Raw genomic sequence first — 17,639 nt, forward strand, 5'->3', positions numbered from 1 at the left:
CATTACTATTCACTTGCAAACTTCGTCATTGCGCATCAAAGTGAACCTCGTTTTTCCGACTTAAATGTTCCGGATTTTAATCTGTTTCTAACACAAAAAGAGTATATTCAAACGCGTATATTCTTTTTTCCAACAGATTCTCTTGACAAACAAACTGAAAGTAAGGTATCAATCAAAAAGAAAACCAGATTGAAAACAAACAGGTTTAGTTGACCCCAACAAGAATTATTCCGACCTGAGAAAAGCTTATGATACGAGGAAATAAATAATCATGGGTGGGTGGCACAGGCCAAAACCAACGAAATTAAAGAATCGATCGAACCACACTTGTGGAAGTCATAATTAGAGCTCAAGCCTCAATTGTAAAAGCAAGGAAGATAAACAATGTGATAATATACCCATAAGGAAAAACAAATTTCACCTATTTCTTTCCACGCTTGGGCCTGAGACTGCGCGTCGAAGATTCAGAACTGACAGGGCGGACGGTACGTCTGGGCGGAGCGGCTGAAGTGGGTGTCAAATTACCACCGGCAGTAGACGGAGTCACTAAGGTCACCTGATGGGGAGCGCCGCCGGGAGCATAACCTGCATAGAAACATTTAACAATTCGACGATGTATACAAAAAAACTTTAACTGTGGGTGCTTAATTCCTTAGACGATGTGATTTGTACCCTTTTTTCAAAACAATGAATTGCGCAACAATATTTCTTATCTTTGGTTGTAAGAAATCCATTTCGCATAATTTCTGATCGACTTACCATGCAGTAAAATATGCATCTCCGGATCTTCTGTGCTAATGAGATCACCAAACTGCTTCAGCACTTCCTGTAGAGTCTGGAACAAAGAATTCGTTCATTTAATTAAGCACCACTACGCCCACGCAATATCACAAGTGCACAAGACTCCCTTACAAACATAATACGATCCGCAATCTGGACGGTTTCATGGTGGCCAGGAAACAGCGGTTTGTGAGCGAGAATGTTTTTCCCTTCATTCTTGTAGGCTTCGATGGTGGGAACAAGGTTGGCAGAATTGGGCAATTCCAGTCGTTTGCACACGTGCTCCTTCACCACCATCAGCACTTCCAAGAAATGTTTGCGCAAAAATGTCTGATCTTTTTTCTGCAAACAGTGTAAATGAGGGAGTACGAGAAACAAACAGAGCGTACAAAACACACTCACGTAGCGAACTCCCTGGAGCCACACCAAACTCATTAACTGGATGACATTGTTGTAGAACGAATCGCGAAAGGGATGATGTGCGATACGATTCGTGAACAAGCGCTGAGGAAGGAAGTCCTACAAAAAACAGGGGGCATTTATCAAGTTCTTACAACGTAATAATTAAGGATGTAAAAAAAATGCAACATTTAAACCGGCAAAGCAACTATACATTAACAAATACAGGCACTATATTTCACAATAAACGAATAACCGGGCAAACTTCAGTAAGAATTTCAACTTACTTTGAAAGCTTTCGCAGCGGTATCCACAACCTCGTTAACCTGCGCTTCCAGTTCTTCAAAAGTGCCGGAAATATCCGTATCGGACAGCAGCATACCAAGAAACAGAATGCCCAGATGAGCACGCTGCACATTATTACCGCCGTTTTCCGCATGTTTGTTCGCGCGACCCTTCTTCGTCGGCAACTGTAAAAAGGTTGCTATCATCCAGCAAAGTTGCAAATCCATTGAAACATACTGAAAGTTACAGTATCTCACAGTCTGACTTACAGCTCTCTGCTGCTCGGTTAAAATCCAGTTGTTAATGATTCCCAAGAATTCTTCGCTTAGTCCCCATGTATGAAGGAATGTCATCAAAGTAATGCCATGCTCAATCCATTTTGCGTCATCCTCTTGGCCTTGCTCACCGATACTCTCAAACTCCGCCAAACACCAGTCACAATACTGTAGCTGTTCTTTAGGTACCCGACAGGCGATGCGATATAGATGAGTTGTCTCAACAACCTAAATCAATACATACCGCTTTTTAATACCTACAGCTAACCATAAGTATCAACTTCAATAACTGCTTGTTATACTGAAGTACTGCATATAAATATAAGTAGTGGTATATAAAGAATTCATTCGTTCATAAAGCCATTAAAATTTTTTTAATCTACACGCTGTTCAAATTATCTTACCCAGAATAACATCTGTCTAACTAATACTCTAGGATCCTAACCAAAGTACGTGCAGTCACAGTACCACATAAAACAGAACGGAAATATGATAAAAACAATTCTTACATCGGTAAAAGGGATGGCAACCTTGAGCATGCTGGTGGCTTTCAGTTGGATTTCTTCATTGTACTCCGTATTCTAAAGACAACACCATTTGGAAACTGGGAAGCAAATAAAAACTACAAAATCTCCAAGGCTCTCACTTGGTTCAAAATGAGGACAGAGGCTGCCATAATCGTCCCGCCTAATTCTAATCCAATGTTCAGATGCTCCTTATTATCGCTAAGGAAAATTGCACCCTCTGGATCAGGTAATTTCTTGCTCCGACAATTAAAGGCAATAAAAAGTTGACTAAAAATGGCATCCAGAACGGCACCTATCAATGCTCAGTTTATTAAACTGTCACAAAGCTCACAAAGAACTATTAGCAACAAAACAGAAGTACTCACGGATATCTTTGGGATCCTTTTTCTTGGGCACATTATGGAAGAACTTCACCGCTACGGCAGCATTATTATGGAACAGTTTAATCGCATTCTTCAAAAATTGTCGCATGTTATTGGTATTCCACACCATGTAATCCAGAATCTTCGCGATATCCGCCTCATACGGATGCTTCTTCTCCGTATAATGCACTAGCAGCTTCTCGGCATCGACAATTTGGTTGCCATTCTCCAGTGCCAGCATATCGCTCTGCACCGCCTGCCACAAAATCCGATAGTACTCGGTCCGCACGGCCAAGGCTTCATCCGTGGCTACTTCTTTCATCTGCATCAGCAGTGGGACCAGCGTTACACGGGCCAGCGGATTATCGATGATGCGTCCAACCGCTTTAACCGCGTTAGCACGAACGGCTACGGTGGTGGCATCGAAAAAGTTATCACTTAAACAACGCAGGAGAGTTGTGCGTTCAGCGAGCGGAACGGCATTCCATCCACGGTTAAGAATTTCCCCGGTGGCTTCCGATGCGGCGCTGCGGAAGGCGGGGAAAATGCTCTTCATGTCCGCAATGGCGATGTCCACCTGGTCACGGAGCATAATGTCCCGTGAAACCCTCAATTCATCTGGTGATATTAGTGGAAAGCAGAGTCCAAGAAGGCGTAACGCATTTGTACGTGTTATGCGATTTTCTGATTTACATCCTTCCAAAACCATCAAATCCAAGTTCGAATGGAACATACGTCGAATGGCAGCATCGTTGTCGTTATACATGTATGCCACCATCTAATACGAACAGCAAAAGCGTTTAGAAACAAATACAGGATACAAGATCATTCATATTTTGCAAAGCATATTCATATTCATTTCAGCTTTTTTTACCAATTGGTATTTGGAAAGATAGCCGTTTTTATACTTTGGATCCGTAACGATAGCCCGTTTCATCAAATCAGTGATAACCAGTGCCTCCAAATCGAGCTTCAGTGGATTGTCCTCCTTGTTTAGGATACTCCATGCTTTCAGCACGATCTGAATTGATAAATTTTTAATCAAGTACAGCCATCAATAAATCTCAACTGTCATAAAGATAACTACGGCTTAATCATACATCCATAAGGATCTCCAGCGTCTTCTGATTTCGGTCGTTCATCATAACATCATCAATGCCCAAACGAGCAATATTCATGAAATCCTGATGCAGCGTGACCAGCATAGTTAGAAATTTGCGCCCCTGCGACAAACGCCGTAGTAAGTACATCAAGTTCACATTAGTGTAACAAATAATGAAGAACAATTTCAAAACTGATACTTACGTCAGGTAAACTAGTTGCTTCTTGTCGATTGAACAATTTATACAACGCATCGCACAGGTACTCGACCTTTTCCACGGCTAGTAAGGCTTCAGTAGCAACAGGTTCGGAAACAGCCTCCGAACTCTGGTCACTTTCCTCCCATTCATTCGGCTCTAAATCGGAGAAATGCTTCTTAGCGACCGGCGTAGCAGCCCGCTTTGTCCACGGGCGCCTGAAGCAATCGAAATATCCTCGCCACGAAAGCAACCGCTGGAAAACGCTGCCCTAAAATGAAAAACTTCATGAAAGCAGTCAAAACATGTAATTCGCATAAAACAAGCCTAAAAATCAAAGTTACCGTGTATTTTGGCTTGCAGAGGACATAAACGACACAGTTAGCCATCAGTTTGTATCCATCCGGACGACCGTTCAGAAACCATAATTCCAACACATCCACGATGGTATTGAGGAGAATACCCACTTTAGCTTCGGAACCATACTGGTAAATGCGGAATATATTTCCTGAAAAATTTCAAGTGATTTCGTGAATTGAAAATCCACTTTCACTTTGAGCCGCAAAAGCCAATGTTTTCATACTTCGAGAATCAATGAAATCCCTGGACGTCAACGTTTTTATATAACACCAATATTCCGAAATTATCTAAGCAGCTGAATCAAAATTACCGATAATCAGACTTACGATGGAAGCCTTCCAAGCGGCGATATATCGATGCTGGTGGCTCTTCGAAGATTTGAATAATAGGCTTGTATAACTCCAGAACAGCAGTTATCTTGATCGCAGTTTCTGCTACCTAAACAGAAGTATCAAGTGCCAATTCTTCTAATTTTAAAAAGGGTGTATAAAAGGCATACATTCTCCTTCGACCAGGACGCATCCTTGCTGATAAAAGCAACCAGATATTTGTCCAATCTGCCACACAATTCACCAGCGACGCCAGCCTTTGATTGGCTCCAGAATGCTCCATATTCTTCCAAATGCAGGAATTCCTTACCCTAAGCACACAACTGTTCTATTTCACGGTGAAGCTGGATCCTAAGGACCATCTCAAATTGAAATATTTACGGTGTTTTTGATCCAGCCTTCAAATTCGGCTGGTTGAATCGTGCAATGCAAATCCGCTTCCAGATCATTCAGCAGGGCAACTGGGGCTGGTGGAACGACCAGCAATGAGGGCTTAATTGTTGAATGCGTAGTACTTTTGTTCTTGGCCGACGCCGCTTTTGAACGGGTGGAAATGTTGGACACGGAAGAAGCTTTTGACGATGGCATGTCGAACTTAAAGTGAAATAATCATAAAAATGCGAGGAATCAAAACTGACAGATAAGTATCTCTCAACTCATCCACGCTCGCAGTCAACGACCCAGTACAGCATTTCCCGGGCTGATTCTGATGCTGATATAGATGAAACGATAAATGCTGGAAATATCAAATCTTTTACTTCAGATGTTCTCAGAACGAATTTTTCATTTCAAACTGGCAGAATTAACTTCAAAGTAAATAATTCTCATCACACACTACACGCAGTCTTCTATGAGTAAGTTATTACTGTAAGTATGTTTTGGGTCCAGTGCGCGGGCAGAAAACAACGGCGCGGAAGCGGTTGATGCACAAAGAGCCAATGGCACTCACACTAAATAACAAGCAGGTATACGCAGCAAATAACCTAATACTGCGCAAAATATTTGAACCCAGTAAACAAAATTTTTCATTTTTCTCGGGGATTTTATTTTTAGTAGTAGTGGAGCAGACGGTTATTATAAAATATTAAAATAAATCTTCAGTTTTTATTATTTTAGACTTAGCGATTTTTAAATTCTACAGTTGGCTTGTAAGTTGTAATTTACTTGTTTATGGTTTCCGTTTTCGCTGTTCGTTGGGGAAACTGCAAATACAGAGCACTGGTCCAGTGGCTTGAAAATTGACGAAGCGAAATTGACGAAGCGACAACAACTGGCGCCGCGAATCCCGGAGGTTTTCCCCTTTTGGAAATCCCGAAGTGAATTTACGATTTCATGATCATGGCATCCGTGCCTTGTGATCAGACTACCGCACTGTTAACGGAGGACCGACAGTGGCTGGAAAGTGCGCATGTTTTGGTAAGCTAAGCTGAAACATGCAGGCTAAAACGTTGACGACATAATTTTGAAAAAAAAATATTCTTGACCGAACTGTTGAAACCTACGCTTCGTTTGGGAATCCGAATTGCAGATTAAGACGTATTAATAAATATCCTATGAAATGCAAATGTGGAAACTGTAATCTGAATTAAGTATACGGCGCGACCATAATAATGTTTACTGTATTCTGTTACAGTTACTGTTTGAAGCCTGGGCTTCAATTTCCATGCGTTTTGCACTTAAATTCAGTTAAATTCTTGCAATTTGGTTTCTTGTATGTAGGCAGAAAAGGCGTTAAAAATTGGGGAAGTTCCCGTGGGATGCGTCGTGGTGCACGATGGGAGGATTATCGCTGAAGGAAGCAATGAAACCAACATCTCCTGCAATGTACGCACTGCGATTGCTGTTCTGAAACTGAAAGCGTAAGCCCAAGATGATTATGATTTATTCTTCTTTTCTGTAGAAGTATTGCAGCACTTGCATAACTATTGTTATTATGAATGGGAATTAGTATTCGTGTGGTCGATCTTCAGTTTGCATTTGTTTGATAGCAGGACTGTACCTATTTCACTTTTGGCTTTTATGTCTGTAGATAATTTTGCTTGACTGGAAATTTTGTTTTTTTTAGCCAACACGTCACGCCGAAATGGTTGCTTTTGAAAAGCTTTTCGCTTCGGAAGGAGGATATGATGCAGTGAAGACAGTTTTAGAGAATTCCGCGCTGTATGTCACATGCGAACCGTGCATAATGTGCGCTGGAGCTATCCGAAATCTCGGTAAGATTTTTTTTAAAAAATGTATTGAAGTGATTCTAAACTCGCCGTCAGTTTCACCGGAGTGGTTTTCATGAATTTTTGAGGCTCTCTGTAAGCCGATTGTGCGGGTTTTGACGTCCCACTTTTTTTATTGTATTTTCAGTAGAAGTACTAAAGTTCATGTTGCGCTTGCTGTTTAAAAATTTCTTACTTTAATTGAGTGTGTTAAATTTTCATCTAAAGTCCTGATAACATTTTTGATCTGGCTGTCATAGGTATTCCGAAAGTTGTGTACGGATGTCGGAATGACAGATTCGGTGGATGCGGGTCTGTTTTGTCGCTTCACCAAGACGAGAAGCTCCAAAGCGGAAAACCATTCCGTGTTGTGTCTTGTCCTGTTGCTTCCGAAAGGGCTATTCTGATACTAAAAGATTTTTATAAGCAAGAAAACCCCAACGGTTGGTCTTTTTCGTTTGGTTTTCCTGCTTGGTTTTATTAGTGATAAGTGCTCTTTACAGCCCCACCCGAGAAGAAACGAAAGAAAAAAGACTAATTGACAGTGAAGGCTATTTCCTATTCCGGTTAATCTGTGAAATTCCTGTTAATTAAAAACTTTTTGGGAATGTTACTGTATTTTTATGCTCAGTACATGGACTTGAGTTTTATTGCAATGCTTCAACTGAAACCATATAACCGGTGTTTTGTGATGAATTTAGGAATATACTAGTAACATGCTCATCAGAAATGTAGTACAAAACATTTCCGTCTTCCTTTGCCTGTGATAGTCTAACAGGTCAAAAACAAGTTGAACTTCTGTAACAAATCGTGTTCAATACAAATTGAATTATGACATTCTCAGTATCAGAGAACGATACCGAAATCAAGAAGGCCCACAAGCTGTGCGAGCTCGTATAACATTAAACAAAAGCAGTAACGCTGACCGGTACGATTCTCACTCGCTGTCCTGAAAATTAATGAGGCATTTCATATCCGACTCCTCAATTCCATTCCTCCTTGATTCCATGCCTGCCTTTAAAAAAAATAAAACTTCTAAAAGTTTGGAAAACACAAGGGATACGCTAGCATATCCATTTTTTCTGGATCAGCTCATGGTCAGTTACTTACCTCGGATCCAAAATCCGTAGCCCACTGTTCCGGCTATCGCACAATTTTCGTGCACTCAGTATTCAAACAACGTCCGGTGGACAACTTCCCCATTCACACCGCGCCAGGTGTAATCCTGCGCGATCAACCGCATAGCTGCCTTCAACACCGGCAGCTCATACAGTCGTATGCTATTGCGCCAATAACAAAATTCATCCCAGTCATTCCTTTTCGCCGTCCCCAACACATGCTGGACCAAATAAATCTCGATCTTACGCAGCAGGATCTCACTGATCTGCTGCTCATGGGCGATCTTGTACACTTCCAGAATGTCGAACTCTGCGTCTGCCTCCAAGTCGGCGGATGTCGATGCATACGAAAAGGTCAGCTTTCGAATGTTGTATCCGACATCGAAGTTCTCCTTAAACTTGCACAGGAGTAACAGCTGCAGCACATGCGTCTCATCATGGTCGCGGAAACTCGTGATTTCATTGCTGGTTTCTGGAAACCAAAAAGCAACTTCTGTTGCTTACTCTCGTCGTAAGTGTACCAGTTCCGTTGCAGTTGAATACCAATAAAAGTGAAACACCATAAAATGAGTTAAAAAAACTCAAAAGAATAAGTTTTTCAAAATTTACGAAATTCTTTAAATAAAATTTCAAGCAAAAGAATTTCTATTATTGAGGCTAAATGTCAGCCGCAAAAAAAGATGGAGATTTTTTATTAGGCGGATAATCACTGACCTCCGAAAAAAGAATGATTTGTACCAAGCCCGCACGCCAGTTCCAGCGACTGCAGTTCCTCTCGCTGCAGAGTGAGCGTTCGCTGTTTTCCGCTCGCCGACTTTAGATACACACTAACGGTATCTTCTCCACCTGGCTGATCCAGTGAGTTCAACCAGTCTTCGCAACAAGCGACCATTTCCGGCGACATATGCCAGGAAGCAATGGTCTGCTGCACCATCCGGACCAGGTGGTTAATAACCGGCATCCCGCCCGGTCGGTTCAGCCATTTTGCGGATCCGAAAACGCGCTCGCTACCGAAGGCCTTTTCAAACAGCGAGTATCCCACAAAAGGGCGGGTAGAGTTCCGTTCAAACACGTACTCCGTCTCAAATGTGGCGGCGGTGAAATACGTCCGCATGTCACTGCAGCGGGCGTGATGGGCGTCACTGCAGCCCAGATGAATGGTGTCAAACACCAGGACCGGCTGAGCAGAGCCGGGTGTGTCGCGATCCGCAGCAGGAAGGGATACTTTGATCCCGTTGATCCACCATGGCTCGCTCCAGGCTCTCTCTGAAAATTATGCAGAAATACTGTAGCGGAATTAAAATCAACGCAAAAAAAATTTACATTGCTATTCAGTTTTCGATTACGGGGGAAATACTCATACTTCAGTATGCATACTGCTTATTTACAATTTAAACAAGTAAACGAGCAAAAACTGGCACGATGCTGCTTCAAAGGGCATGAGTGACCTAATGGAAAGACGGATACAAAAACATGCTCTGTCACAAAAAAAGCGCTAACAAATTTTGAATTTCAAATTTGATTTACAGTATTTCACATATTTTCTAAACTGTGAAATTTTATGGCGGTATTTCTGTACAACTGCGCATCCGCGCATGCTTTGTTTTTTTTAGTTTTCACTTATTACCTCGCCAGTGAACTGTCAATCGGAGGTCGTTTCCGCCTAACCACTTGCGCGTTTCCTCATCCTGAACGGTAAATGACTGGGTGTATTTCACATCACCTTCAACTTCCATTCGTTGCCAGCCGTTTTTATCGGCAATCCACTCGATTTTTCGGGATGGAGCGGCTGTCAGGCGATCCCGTAGGAATTCTTCCAGATCTTTCCATTTCTGCGTGACACTATTATCCGCCATACTGTTGCAAGGAGCTCCTTGCTGGTCAATCTTAAAACAGTAAAAAAATCTCCCAGTAGGTAAAAAATGAAACGGTCGCAGATCACAATTCACAGTAAACCATATCTGGTTGTTAGGAAAGCAAAGTTGAAATCACGGTGATGTGATGCTGTAACTTTTTACACCACTGCAGAGTGCAGACACAATATCCTGCTCGTCAGTTATCTTACAAAGAAAGCTGATCATGATAAAAAATCAACTGGCTTTAATTGTAAGTTGTAACTTGTACGCAATCCAGGGATTTTAAGACACCGCTCCCAGTAAAAAAATTTGATCATGAGACACTGACCAGGAAATTAAAGTACTGCAGTTCATACAAGTATGTACTGAACGTGCTGACTGTGCTGAAATCCGGTTCGTTTTTATCCGTTGGCAGCATCTCATAACGATTTTATCTAATTTGCCATAATTACACTATAATCTATAATTACTAGCGGTGGTTGCGAACCACATTATTGCACGAGCGCGAGCGCCAATACCACTGGGAAATGGTATTGGGGTTGTGGAATTGGAAAAGCGTGACGTACGCTCTTCGTGGCGTCAGACAAATTTTATGCTCTTGACGAAGACTTATTGCAGCACCTCGCGCTTCGCGCTCGGTGCAAATAAGTCGTGTTCGGCTTCTGTCAGATGATTCGAGAAGAGTATCGTGTGATCTCAATTCTGAAAATTATAAGCGAAAAGGATCGTTTTTATCAGTTTCTTAATATTTTATTAGAATGCAGCAATACGCAGGTAATGCAAGATCATTTACGAAATGAAATTCCATAATTTTCGTTTCTTCAGTGTGAGAAGTATCAGTTTTTTGTGTGTTTTTGTTGGAAGATTCCCTGGCGTTGAGATGAGTCTGAAATAGGTGCATTTTTCAGCCACGGTTTTCCATAATATCAGTACCGACGGTACGAGAACGATCACGTACGTTCTGCGTTGGAAATCCTTAAAGCACCGGCCAGATTGACCTTGACCACCACCTTGACCACTGGCCAGATTATGAATCAACCTTGATAACGCACATTTTATAGCAGCCAGTAAGTACTTACTAGTAGCAGTGGCACCACTACAAATGTACTAACGAATGTCACACTGTACGCGCTGTAAAACAGTTAACTCGGAACCAGTAATGTTTTTCCTCAGAAAAAACCCCCGCTATGCCATATTGGTTTAACAACTCCGAGGAATAAAGTTGTGCTTTTCAGCAGTCGGTGACCAACTCGCGCTACTAATTGTAAATGAAATTTGTTACTCTAATGCAGTGCTTAATTTACAAATTACAAGTTATCTGTACAACCACTGGCTAATTTCTGGAAAAAACGTTCGCTTAAACATAATCGCACAAACTTCTTGTAAGTAGCGTGTTTTCCGTTTTGCAGGATCTTATCCGTGCCAGATAAACATAGTTATTCTATAGTTTGCTGACCACAGGCTAATTATGCAATGCTTGGCAAATGTTTGCTTCTATCTTTGAAGTTTGAAGCATACAAGAGATTAAACAAAGCATACAAGAGATTAACTTTGTAGTTGGTATAAAAATAATAATTATTCATTTGAAGTAACGAATACTTCCAGACAGACCAAGCTAGGACCTGACGATAACATTTTATTAGGCAATAGCCATCAAAATACCATAAGGTACAAACGCACACCAATCATTACATTTCAATAAAATTTTAAACATTGAAAAAAACCACAATCTCTACCTCTACCCTCTCTTGAGTTAACATGCTTAGAAACTGATTTGCTTGCAGGCGAATCTGAATTTCAGGCGACCGAAAAAGCACTTTAAATTCAAACTGTATGCCCATTTCCGGAGAAAAATAAGTACAAAAGAGGGGAGCGTAAAAGACAACCACATTAACAAGATTTCTGCATCGTGGAGTTGATTGTTAATTCGTAGGGTTCCGTATTTAAACCAGTGCAGCAAACGATGTGCCGAGAATGCCGACTTTATAAAGGAATTCCTTGGTTGGACGCGGATAGAACGGCAGCGCCTTTCCTGTTTGCAAATCGTACACGAGATATTCGGCGCCTTTGAAGAAGAAGGCTAAACTGTCCGCTCGGAAGACCAGGTCGAAATCGCCGGGTCCGCTGGAGAAGCGTCGCAGATCCGCCCACTTCGTGCTGGTGTACACGTTTTCGCAGTCAACCGCCTTCACGTGACGTCATCCAGTCGGCAGTACTGGGATCCCACGAAAACACCGTATCCTTGCAGAAATTGGGGGTTATAATATTTGTTGCCCACTGCCCAGCGCTTCGAACAGGCCGCTTACTGCATTGTCCTTCAGCCATGACCGCGTTTTCAAATCGTACAAACGGATTTTCTCATCGTTGACATCTGCACCGTATCGGTATGGAACAAACGCCAGCTGATTGTTGTTGACAACGAAGACGAATTTCGCCGGCTCGGGAATGGACCATTTGCCCCGGATATACGCCCGTGGTTTCGCGCGCAGCGTCTTGAGTATCTCTGACTCTGAAAACGCCACAGTCGTACTAGCACTTGAAAATTGAGAAGCCAACTTTACTTATCTAATACTGTTCATGTTAATACAGCAAATATCTAATGCACTTAAAACTACTTACCACATATCTTGAAACAGAATTCTCGTTCGTCTTGAGTGACCGGGTTGACATAACAGTAAGGTGTGGTATTGTAGTATGTCGGTCCATGTTCTCCCCAACAACGAATCGATGGATCGTTGGACGGGCTTCCAGCACATGGTATGCCTTCAGCACTCGTAAATCTCGGCCCTTTATAATTGTAGATCTCCGCTTCACAGCTCTTGCTCTGATCGCGAATGCATCCACCAGCTTCGTTGACGCATGCCCCGTGGTCATCTGGAAGTACAGCAACGTTATAACTCCAGCTCTTTTCGACGAGTCAAATGGACAGTCTGTGCTTTATATCAATCCTATTATACAACGAGCGTACCGCAGTCCGGAAGGTTGATTGCCCATCCAGGTATGCGATCCTTACACAATGGCATATTTTTGTATGTGCAGCTCTTATCTTTCTTCACACAATAACCAGGATCATCAGGATCCGTAGTCGCATATCCGCCTAACAGAAAGATTAAAAGGAGCTCTTTTTAAGTGCAGACATACCGTTTAAAAATTTTGGCAAGTAGCTACATAACCTCAAATGTACGAGGACATTTGGGTGCTGTGAACATACCCTGCACGATTAGGCTGCGATGAACAGCTGGTTAGCCGTAGCTCGCAACGCTACTGATATCACAGTCGGAATGCAAACGGCTATAAATTTAGCCGGCTGTTCATCGCAGCCTAATCGTGCAGGGTATGTTCACAGCACCCAAATGTCCTCGTACAGTCTATTCGGTTCAGATTTTTTCAAAACTTTTCATGCAACAACTTCGAGCGAAAGGCGGCGGCACTGTACTCACAGTCTTTAAAGCAGTATTCCCATCGGACACTTTTATCCATTGTGTAGCACCACGGCCCATCATCCCTATCGGGATTGCGGCAGTAATTATGGCTACCCAACTGGTGATTGTAGCTGTACTGGGGAGTGTTAACATCCCACCGTTGACATGTTCTTCCAGACAGAGTGGTATTCTTGGTGCCGGTATACGCTGTCAAGTTCTTGCACCTGGGAATCTGCAGACGGTAACAGTCCACACCCGGTACAGTACACCCACCACCGAATGGATTGCCATCGAATGAGCTTTTGCGACCAGCGTCCGTGATAAAGCCTGACGTGGGAAGGAGGATGTACCCACATCGTACGTCCAGATGCCTCTAAGATGTCCGCCTTTCACCTGTAAATACGAGCCGCCATGTTATTATCTAGTCATCTCTCTACCTGTGATTGGTCGTACGATAAATCCCTAGCGATGTATGCCGTGTACTTCTATTAGTCTATATAAGCTCGAGTGATGCCTAATATCGGGAGCGGTCAGGAATCAGTCTTTCGATTTCTGACATTCTTACTTCTCTGACTACTATGTGTCGAGGAAATACTTGTGAATTAGATTAAAGGGCAGTATGTTCTAAAGGCTACGACTGGCGTTCATAATCGACCTTTCGGATTATAGCGTAGTCAGCCGCAGTATACTCGCGTCACAATTGACTTTCACCTTGATCTGATCCTTGAATTACCCGAGACCAGAAGTGAGAAGTAAGGTATTCGTTTGTCTGTTCGTGTGGTTCGCAGGGCTCCTGATAGGGATTCCTGGTTCCTGTGTTCCGGTTCGTATCTTCATCGTTCCTCCAAGTTGTTTTCGCCATACCAGTTTGAGAGAGAAGAGTGCTCATACCGCTTAGCGTGGCTGGGAAGTGGTTACTCGACGTACCGATCTTGTAATACGACATGGCGCCCACCGATGGTTCGTAATTTTCTCGATGGTACAGCGAAAATTGAGGATGGAATTTTGATGGAGGTTTATGCGTGAAATTGCGCAGAAGTGGTTTGTAAAAAGGCGTTGAACCGAAAGGTGCGCCGAAGGGGGCAGAGCTTCCTCACCCAGGGTTATTATTTTGATTGCGAGCTTCCTCGCTGTAAGTTGGTGAGCTTCCTCACCGGGCAGAGCTTCCTCGCCCATTTTCAGTAAAATTTAATTTGAATTGATCGGACCGTAGAAAAAACAGTCAAAACCTTAAAGGTTGGCTGAGTGTGAATAAAAGTGCCATTTTTTGGGTAATTTCCGGGTTGCCTGCGCAAAGCAGTAACCGCGGTAAATAAAGCGTAATTTGCAGTGTCAGTGTGCCTGGCCTGCAGATTGATCAGATAGCTAGCACCGAGTTATTGTCAGTGGCTTGGTGAGATAACAATCTTTGGTAGCTGAATAAAGGCAAGCCGCAAGCGGTAGCCAAAATCAGCAGCCAGAGATAGTTGTTAGTGGAAAAGGTAAACACCGGCAAACGGTGATTGACCTGTGAGTTAAATTACTGCAGCACGCAAAGTGCAGCAGAGTAATTTTTACGTAACGATCTGCAGCAGCTCGATAAAGGCAAGCCGCAAGCGGTAGCCAAAATCAGCAGCCAGAGATAGTTGTTTGTGGAAAAGGTAAACACCGGCAAACGGTGATTGACCTGTGAGTTAAATTACGGCAGCACGCAAAGTGCAGCAGAGTAATTTTTACGTAACGATCTCCAGCAGCTCGATAAAGGCAAGCCGCAAGCGGTAGCCAAAATCAGTAGCCAGAGATAGTTGACCGGATAAACGTAAACACAGACAGTCGGTGACTGACCTGTGTGGAAAATAGAAAATAAAATCACTGCAGCACGCAAAGTGCAGCGGGGTGATTTTAATAAATTAATTACTACAGTTGAAACCTTAAAGGTCGACAGTAGTAATTAGTTAGTACGGTACTGTGACACTGCATGTGTATAGTCATTCAAACCGCAAAGGTGAATCAGCTGTACATTCTGGCAGTAAAGCTTTGCAGTAACAGGAAGTTGCTGCAGTGATCAAAGAAGCATTCAAACCGCAAAGGTAAAATGCTTGCTTTGTGGAAATGAAGTTGTAATTAGTACTGTTGAAACCTTAAAGGTCGGCAGTAGTAATTAGAGAAATTTATACAGTGCTATGGCATTGTATGTGTATACTGTATAGCCATTCAAGCAAAGGGAATGAGCTGTACAATCTGGCAGTAAAGCCCTGCAGTAACGCAAAGTTGCTGCAGTGCAGTTTAAATTATCTTATCAATCCTTGATCGAAGCCTCAAAGGTTGGTCAATGATTTGGTAAGATGCGTGCTACTGTAGATCGCACAAACGGTTGTGTCTTCGGGATCAGCACCGGTAACCAGTCAAGTTCGTGGGGGAGGCGGTGAAATAATTATAAATAATATGCAGTCAAGTTCGCGGGGGAGAGAACAGGCGTCTTCCCATCCGCCAATTAAAAAGGAAAGAATTCGTCAGCCGTCACCGGCAAGTAGTTCAAGTACCTCGTCTTCGGCATCGGTTAGTCCTGTGCCCAACTCCGGCTCCAGTCAAGTTCGTGGGGGTGGCGTCGGTTTGATGAAGACCGTCTTCACCTGTACCCACAGAAAGTCTCCACTTCTCAGCAAATTATCTCAGTAATGATGATAATTTTAATAAAACGAGATCTGGTTTAATTTTTAAAGTTTAGAGTTTAAACGCAGTCATACGTTGTTCGAAAAAGGAAAATTCAGTGCTTTGATAGCGTGCAGTTTTCGCAACCGGAAATGCAGTGTGTAGTGTGACTGCCGTGCTGTGCGGTTGCACTGCGATTTTCGACTGTGTTGCATAGCACACTGAAATTTCGCATTTGTCTGTTTGTTGTGGTTTTGCGTTTCCTCTCGATTTTCTCCAAGTCTCCTGAATCCTGGATCTCACATCGCCACTTCACCATGGACCTCCGGATGCCAGCGCTTGACGATCACATACATTTACCGGATCAGGCGTATATCTCTTTGGCATCGGACGGACATGCGTGGATTGCGCGATGGAGATGGATGGATCAGGATGGCAGGGTGGTGCACGCATCGCACAATCACGGGATGGTACAGGATGGATGGCTTATATTGGCACGGCCAAGACTCGTTCGTGGGGGTGACGTGGGAAGGAGGATGTACCCACATCGTACGTCCAGATGCCTCTAAGATGTCCGCCTTTCACCTGTAAATACGAGCCGCCATGTTATTATCTAGTCATCTCTCTACCTGTGATTGGTCGTACGATAAATCCCTAGCGATGTATGCCGTGTACTTCTACTAGTCTATATAAGCTCGAGTGATGCCTAATATCGGGAGCGGTCAGGAATCAGTCTTCGATTTCTGACATTCTTACTTCTCTGACTACTATGTGTCGAGGAAATACTTGTGAATTAGATTAAAGGGCAGTATGTTCTAAAGGCTACGACTGGCGTTCATAATCGACCTTTCGGATTATAGCGTAGTCAGCCGCAGTATACTCGCGTCACAATTGACTTTCACCTTGATCTGATCCTTGAATTACCCGAGACCAGAAGTGAGAAGTAAGGTATTCGTTTGTCTGTTCGTGTGGTTCGCAGGGCTCCTGATAGGGATTCCTGGTTCCTGTGTTCCGGTTCGTATCTTCATCGTTCCTCCAAGTTGTTTTCGCCATACCAGTTTGAGAGAGAAGAGTGCTCATACCGCTTAGCGTGGCTAGGAAGTGGTTACTCGACGTACCGATCTTGTAATACGACAAGCCGGCTGAAGCAATTCAACCAAAGGCAACGTCAAATGAGAGTATACAAACTATACACTAATGCAGTATGACCATTCCCACCTCAGCATAGGCTCGAGAGCACAGATTCCCACGTTACCGGCGAAGTAGGTTTGATTACAGATTGCGAGAGTTTCACTAGGCAAACAATGGTCTACCCTGCACCTACTCGTACAGATAGTGTGACTTACGTATATACGCAATGCCAGTACCGTATAAAACAATTAATTCATATTACAGGAAGGCACGCTTCCACTTTTCACCTACTCAGATTTAACGTCCGGTACGTGTAGGCCGAGACCACATAAACTAGTCCGTCCACGGGATTCTGGAAAGCGCTGAGTAGGGCTGTGTCTTCGTAGCGTTCCAAGGGCGCTTTAAACCAACGCAGTAAGCAAGATGCGTAGGCTTCCGGAGCCAGCTCCCGCATGAAATACTGTGTGGCTTGCATTTGAAAGTCCCAATCACTATATCCATGATTGTGCTGCAGTTCATGCTCCAGTGTCCAGTAAGGATATTTTATCCAACCAGATAAGTAATCACTGAAGCGTGGGGTGGCAATCGACGCCCAGGCTCCGGTCCATTTTCGCTCCGGCCGTGGATCATCGTAACCCAACTGTGCCAGACCACCGCCA

General features: G+C 43.2%; 4 protein-coding genes and 1 long non-coding RNA gene across 6 annotated transcripts; 1 reads left to right on the top strand and 4 right to left on the bottom strand.

Moving 5' to 3' along the window:
• Nucleotides 1-75: 75 nt before the first annotated feature.
• On the bottom strand, nucleotides 76-5,814 carry LOC129597579 (uncharacterized). Of its 2 annotated transcripts, XM_055495193.1 has the most exons (17): nucleotides 5,780-5,814; nucleotides 4,997-5,351; nucleotides 4,786-4,926; nucleotides 4,613-4,724; nucleotides 4,271-4,434; nucleotides 3,934-4,197; nucleotides 3,729-3,851; nucleotides 3,503-3,649; nucleotides 2,632-3,406; nucleotides 2,386-2,558; nucleotides 2,249-2,320; nucleotides 1,734-1,967; nucleotides 1,467-1,649; nucleotides 1,183-1,299; nucleotides 913-1,122; nucleotides 760-835; nucleotides 76-585 (listed from the first exon to the last, which is right to left on the bottom strand). In XM_055495193.1, exons 2-17 carry the CDS (start codon nucleotides 5,201-5,203, stop codon nucleotides 422-424), a joined length of 3,162 nt encoding a protein of 1,053 aa, XP_055351168.1. In that variant the 5' UTR covers nucleotides 5,204-5,351; nucleotides 5,780-5,814; the 3' UTR covers nucleotides 76-421. The 2 variants fall into 2 exon arrangements, with proteins under 2 accessions (XP_055351168.1, XP_055351167.1); XM_055495192.1 differs by lacking the exon at nucleotides 5,780-5,814 and having other exon boundaries at nucleotides 4,997-5,449.
• On the top strand, nucleotides 5,688-7,597 carry LOC129597581 (tRNA-specific adenosine deaminase 2-like). Its single transcript, XM_055495195.1, has 5 exons — nucleotides 5,688-6,031; nucleotides 6,335-6,439; nucleotides 6,681-6,828; nucleotides 7,083-7,265; nucleotides 7,326-7,597. The coding sequence occupies exons 1-5, from the start codon at nucleotides 5,948-5,950 to the stop codon at nucleotides 7,358-7,360; spliced, it is 555 nt and encodes a 184-aa protein (XP_055351170.1). The 5' UTR covers nucleotides 5,688-5,947; the 3' UTR covers nucleotides 7,361-7,597.
• Nucleotides 7,510-10,116, bottom strand: LOC129597580 (uncharacterized). The gene is made up of 5 exons (XM_055495194.1): nucleotides 10,006-10,116; nucleotides 9,568-9,826; nucleotides 8,655-9,206; nucleotides 7,933-8,412; nucleotides 7,510-7,837 (listed from the first exon to the last, which is right to left on the bottom strand). Exons 2-4 carry the CDS (start codon nucleotides 9,794-9,796, stop codon nucleotides 7,988-7,990), a joined length of 1,206 nt encoding a protein of 401 aa, XP_055351169.1. The 5' UTR covers nucleotides 9,797-9,826; nucleotides 10,006-10,116; the 3' UTR covers nucleotides 7,510-7,837; nucleotides 7,933-7,987.
• Nucleotides 10,117-11,428: 1,312 nt separating this feature from the next.
• On the bottom strand, nucleotides 11,429-14,080 carry LOC129597615 (uncharacterized). The gene is made up of 5 exons (XM_055495241.1): nucleotides 13,952-14,080; nucleotides 13,237-13,591; nucleotides 12,765-12,893; nucleotides 12,416-12,670; nucleotides 11,429-12,305 (listed from the first exon to the last, which is right to left on the bottom strand). The coding sequence occupies exons 1-5, from the start codon at nucleotides 14,078-14,080 to the stop codon at nucleotides 12,055-12,057; spliced, it is 1,119 nt and encodes a 372-aa protein (XP_055351216.1). The 3' UTR covers nucleotides 11,429-12,054.
• An 861-nt stretch (nucleotides 14,081-14,941) lies between these two features.
• LOC129597642 (uncharacterized) lies at nucleotides 14,942-16,981 on the bottom strand. The gene is made up of 3 exons (XR_008691595.1): nucleotides 16,752-16,981; nucleotides 15,945-16,434; nucleotides 14,942-15,830 (listed from the first exon to the last, which is right to left on the bottom strand). It is a non-coding gene; the product is annotated as an uncharacterized LOC129597642 (long non-coding RNA).
• Between the last annotated feature and the right edge of the window lie 658 nt (nucleotides 16,982-17,639).

The sequence above is a fragment of the Paramacrobiotus metropolitanus genome, unplaced genomic scaffold (genome assembly GCF_019649055.1).
Source record: "Paramacrobiotus metropolitanus isolate TYO unplaced genomic scaffold, Prichtersi_v1.0 Parri_scaffold0000107, whole genome shotgun sequence".
In the NCBI taxonomy this organism is placed as follows: domain Eukaryota; kingdom Metazoa; phylum Tardigrada; class Eutardigrada; order Parachela; family Macrobiotidae; genus Paramacrobiotus; species Paramacrobiotus metropolitanus.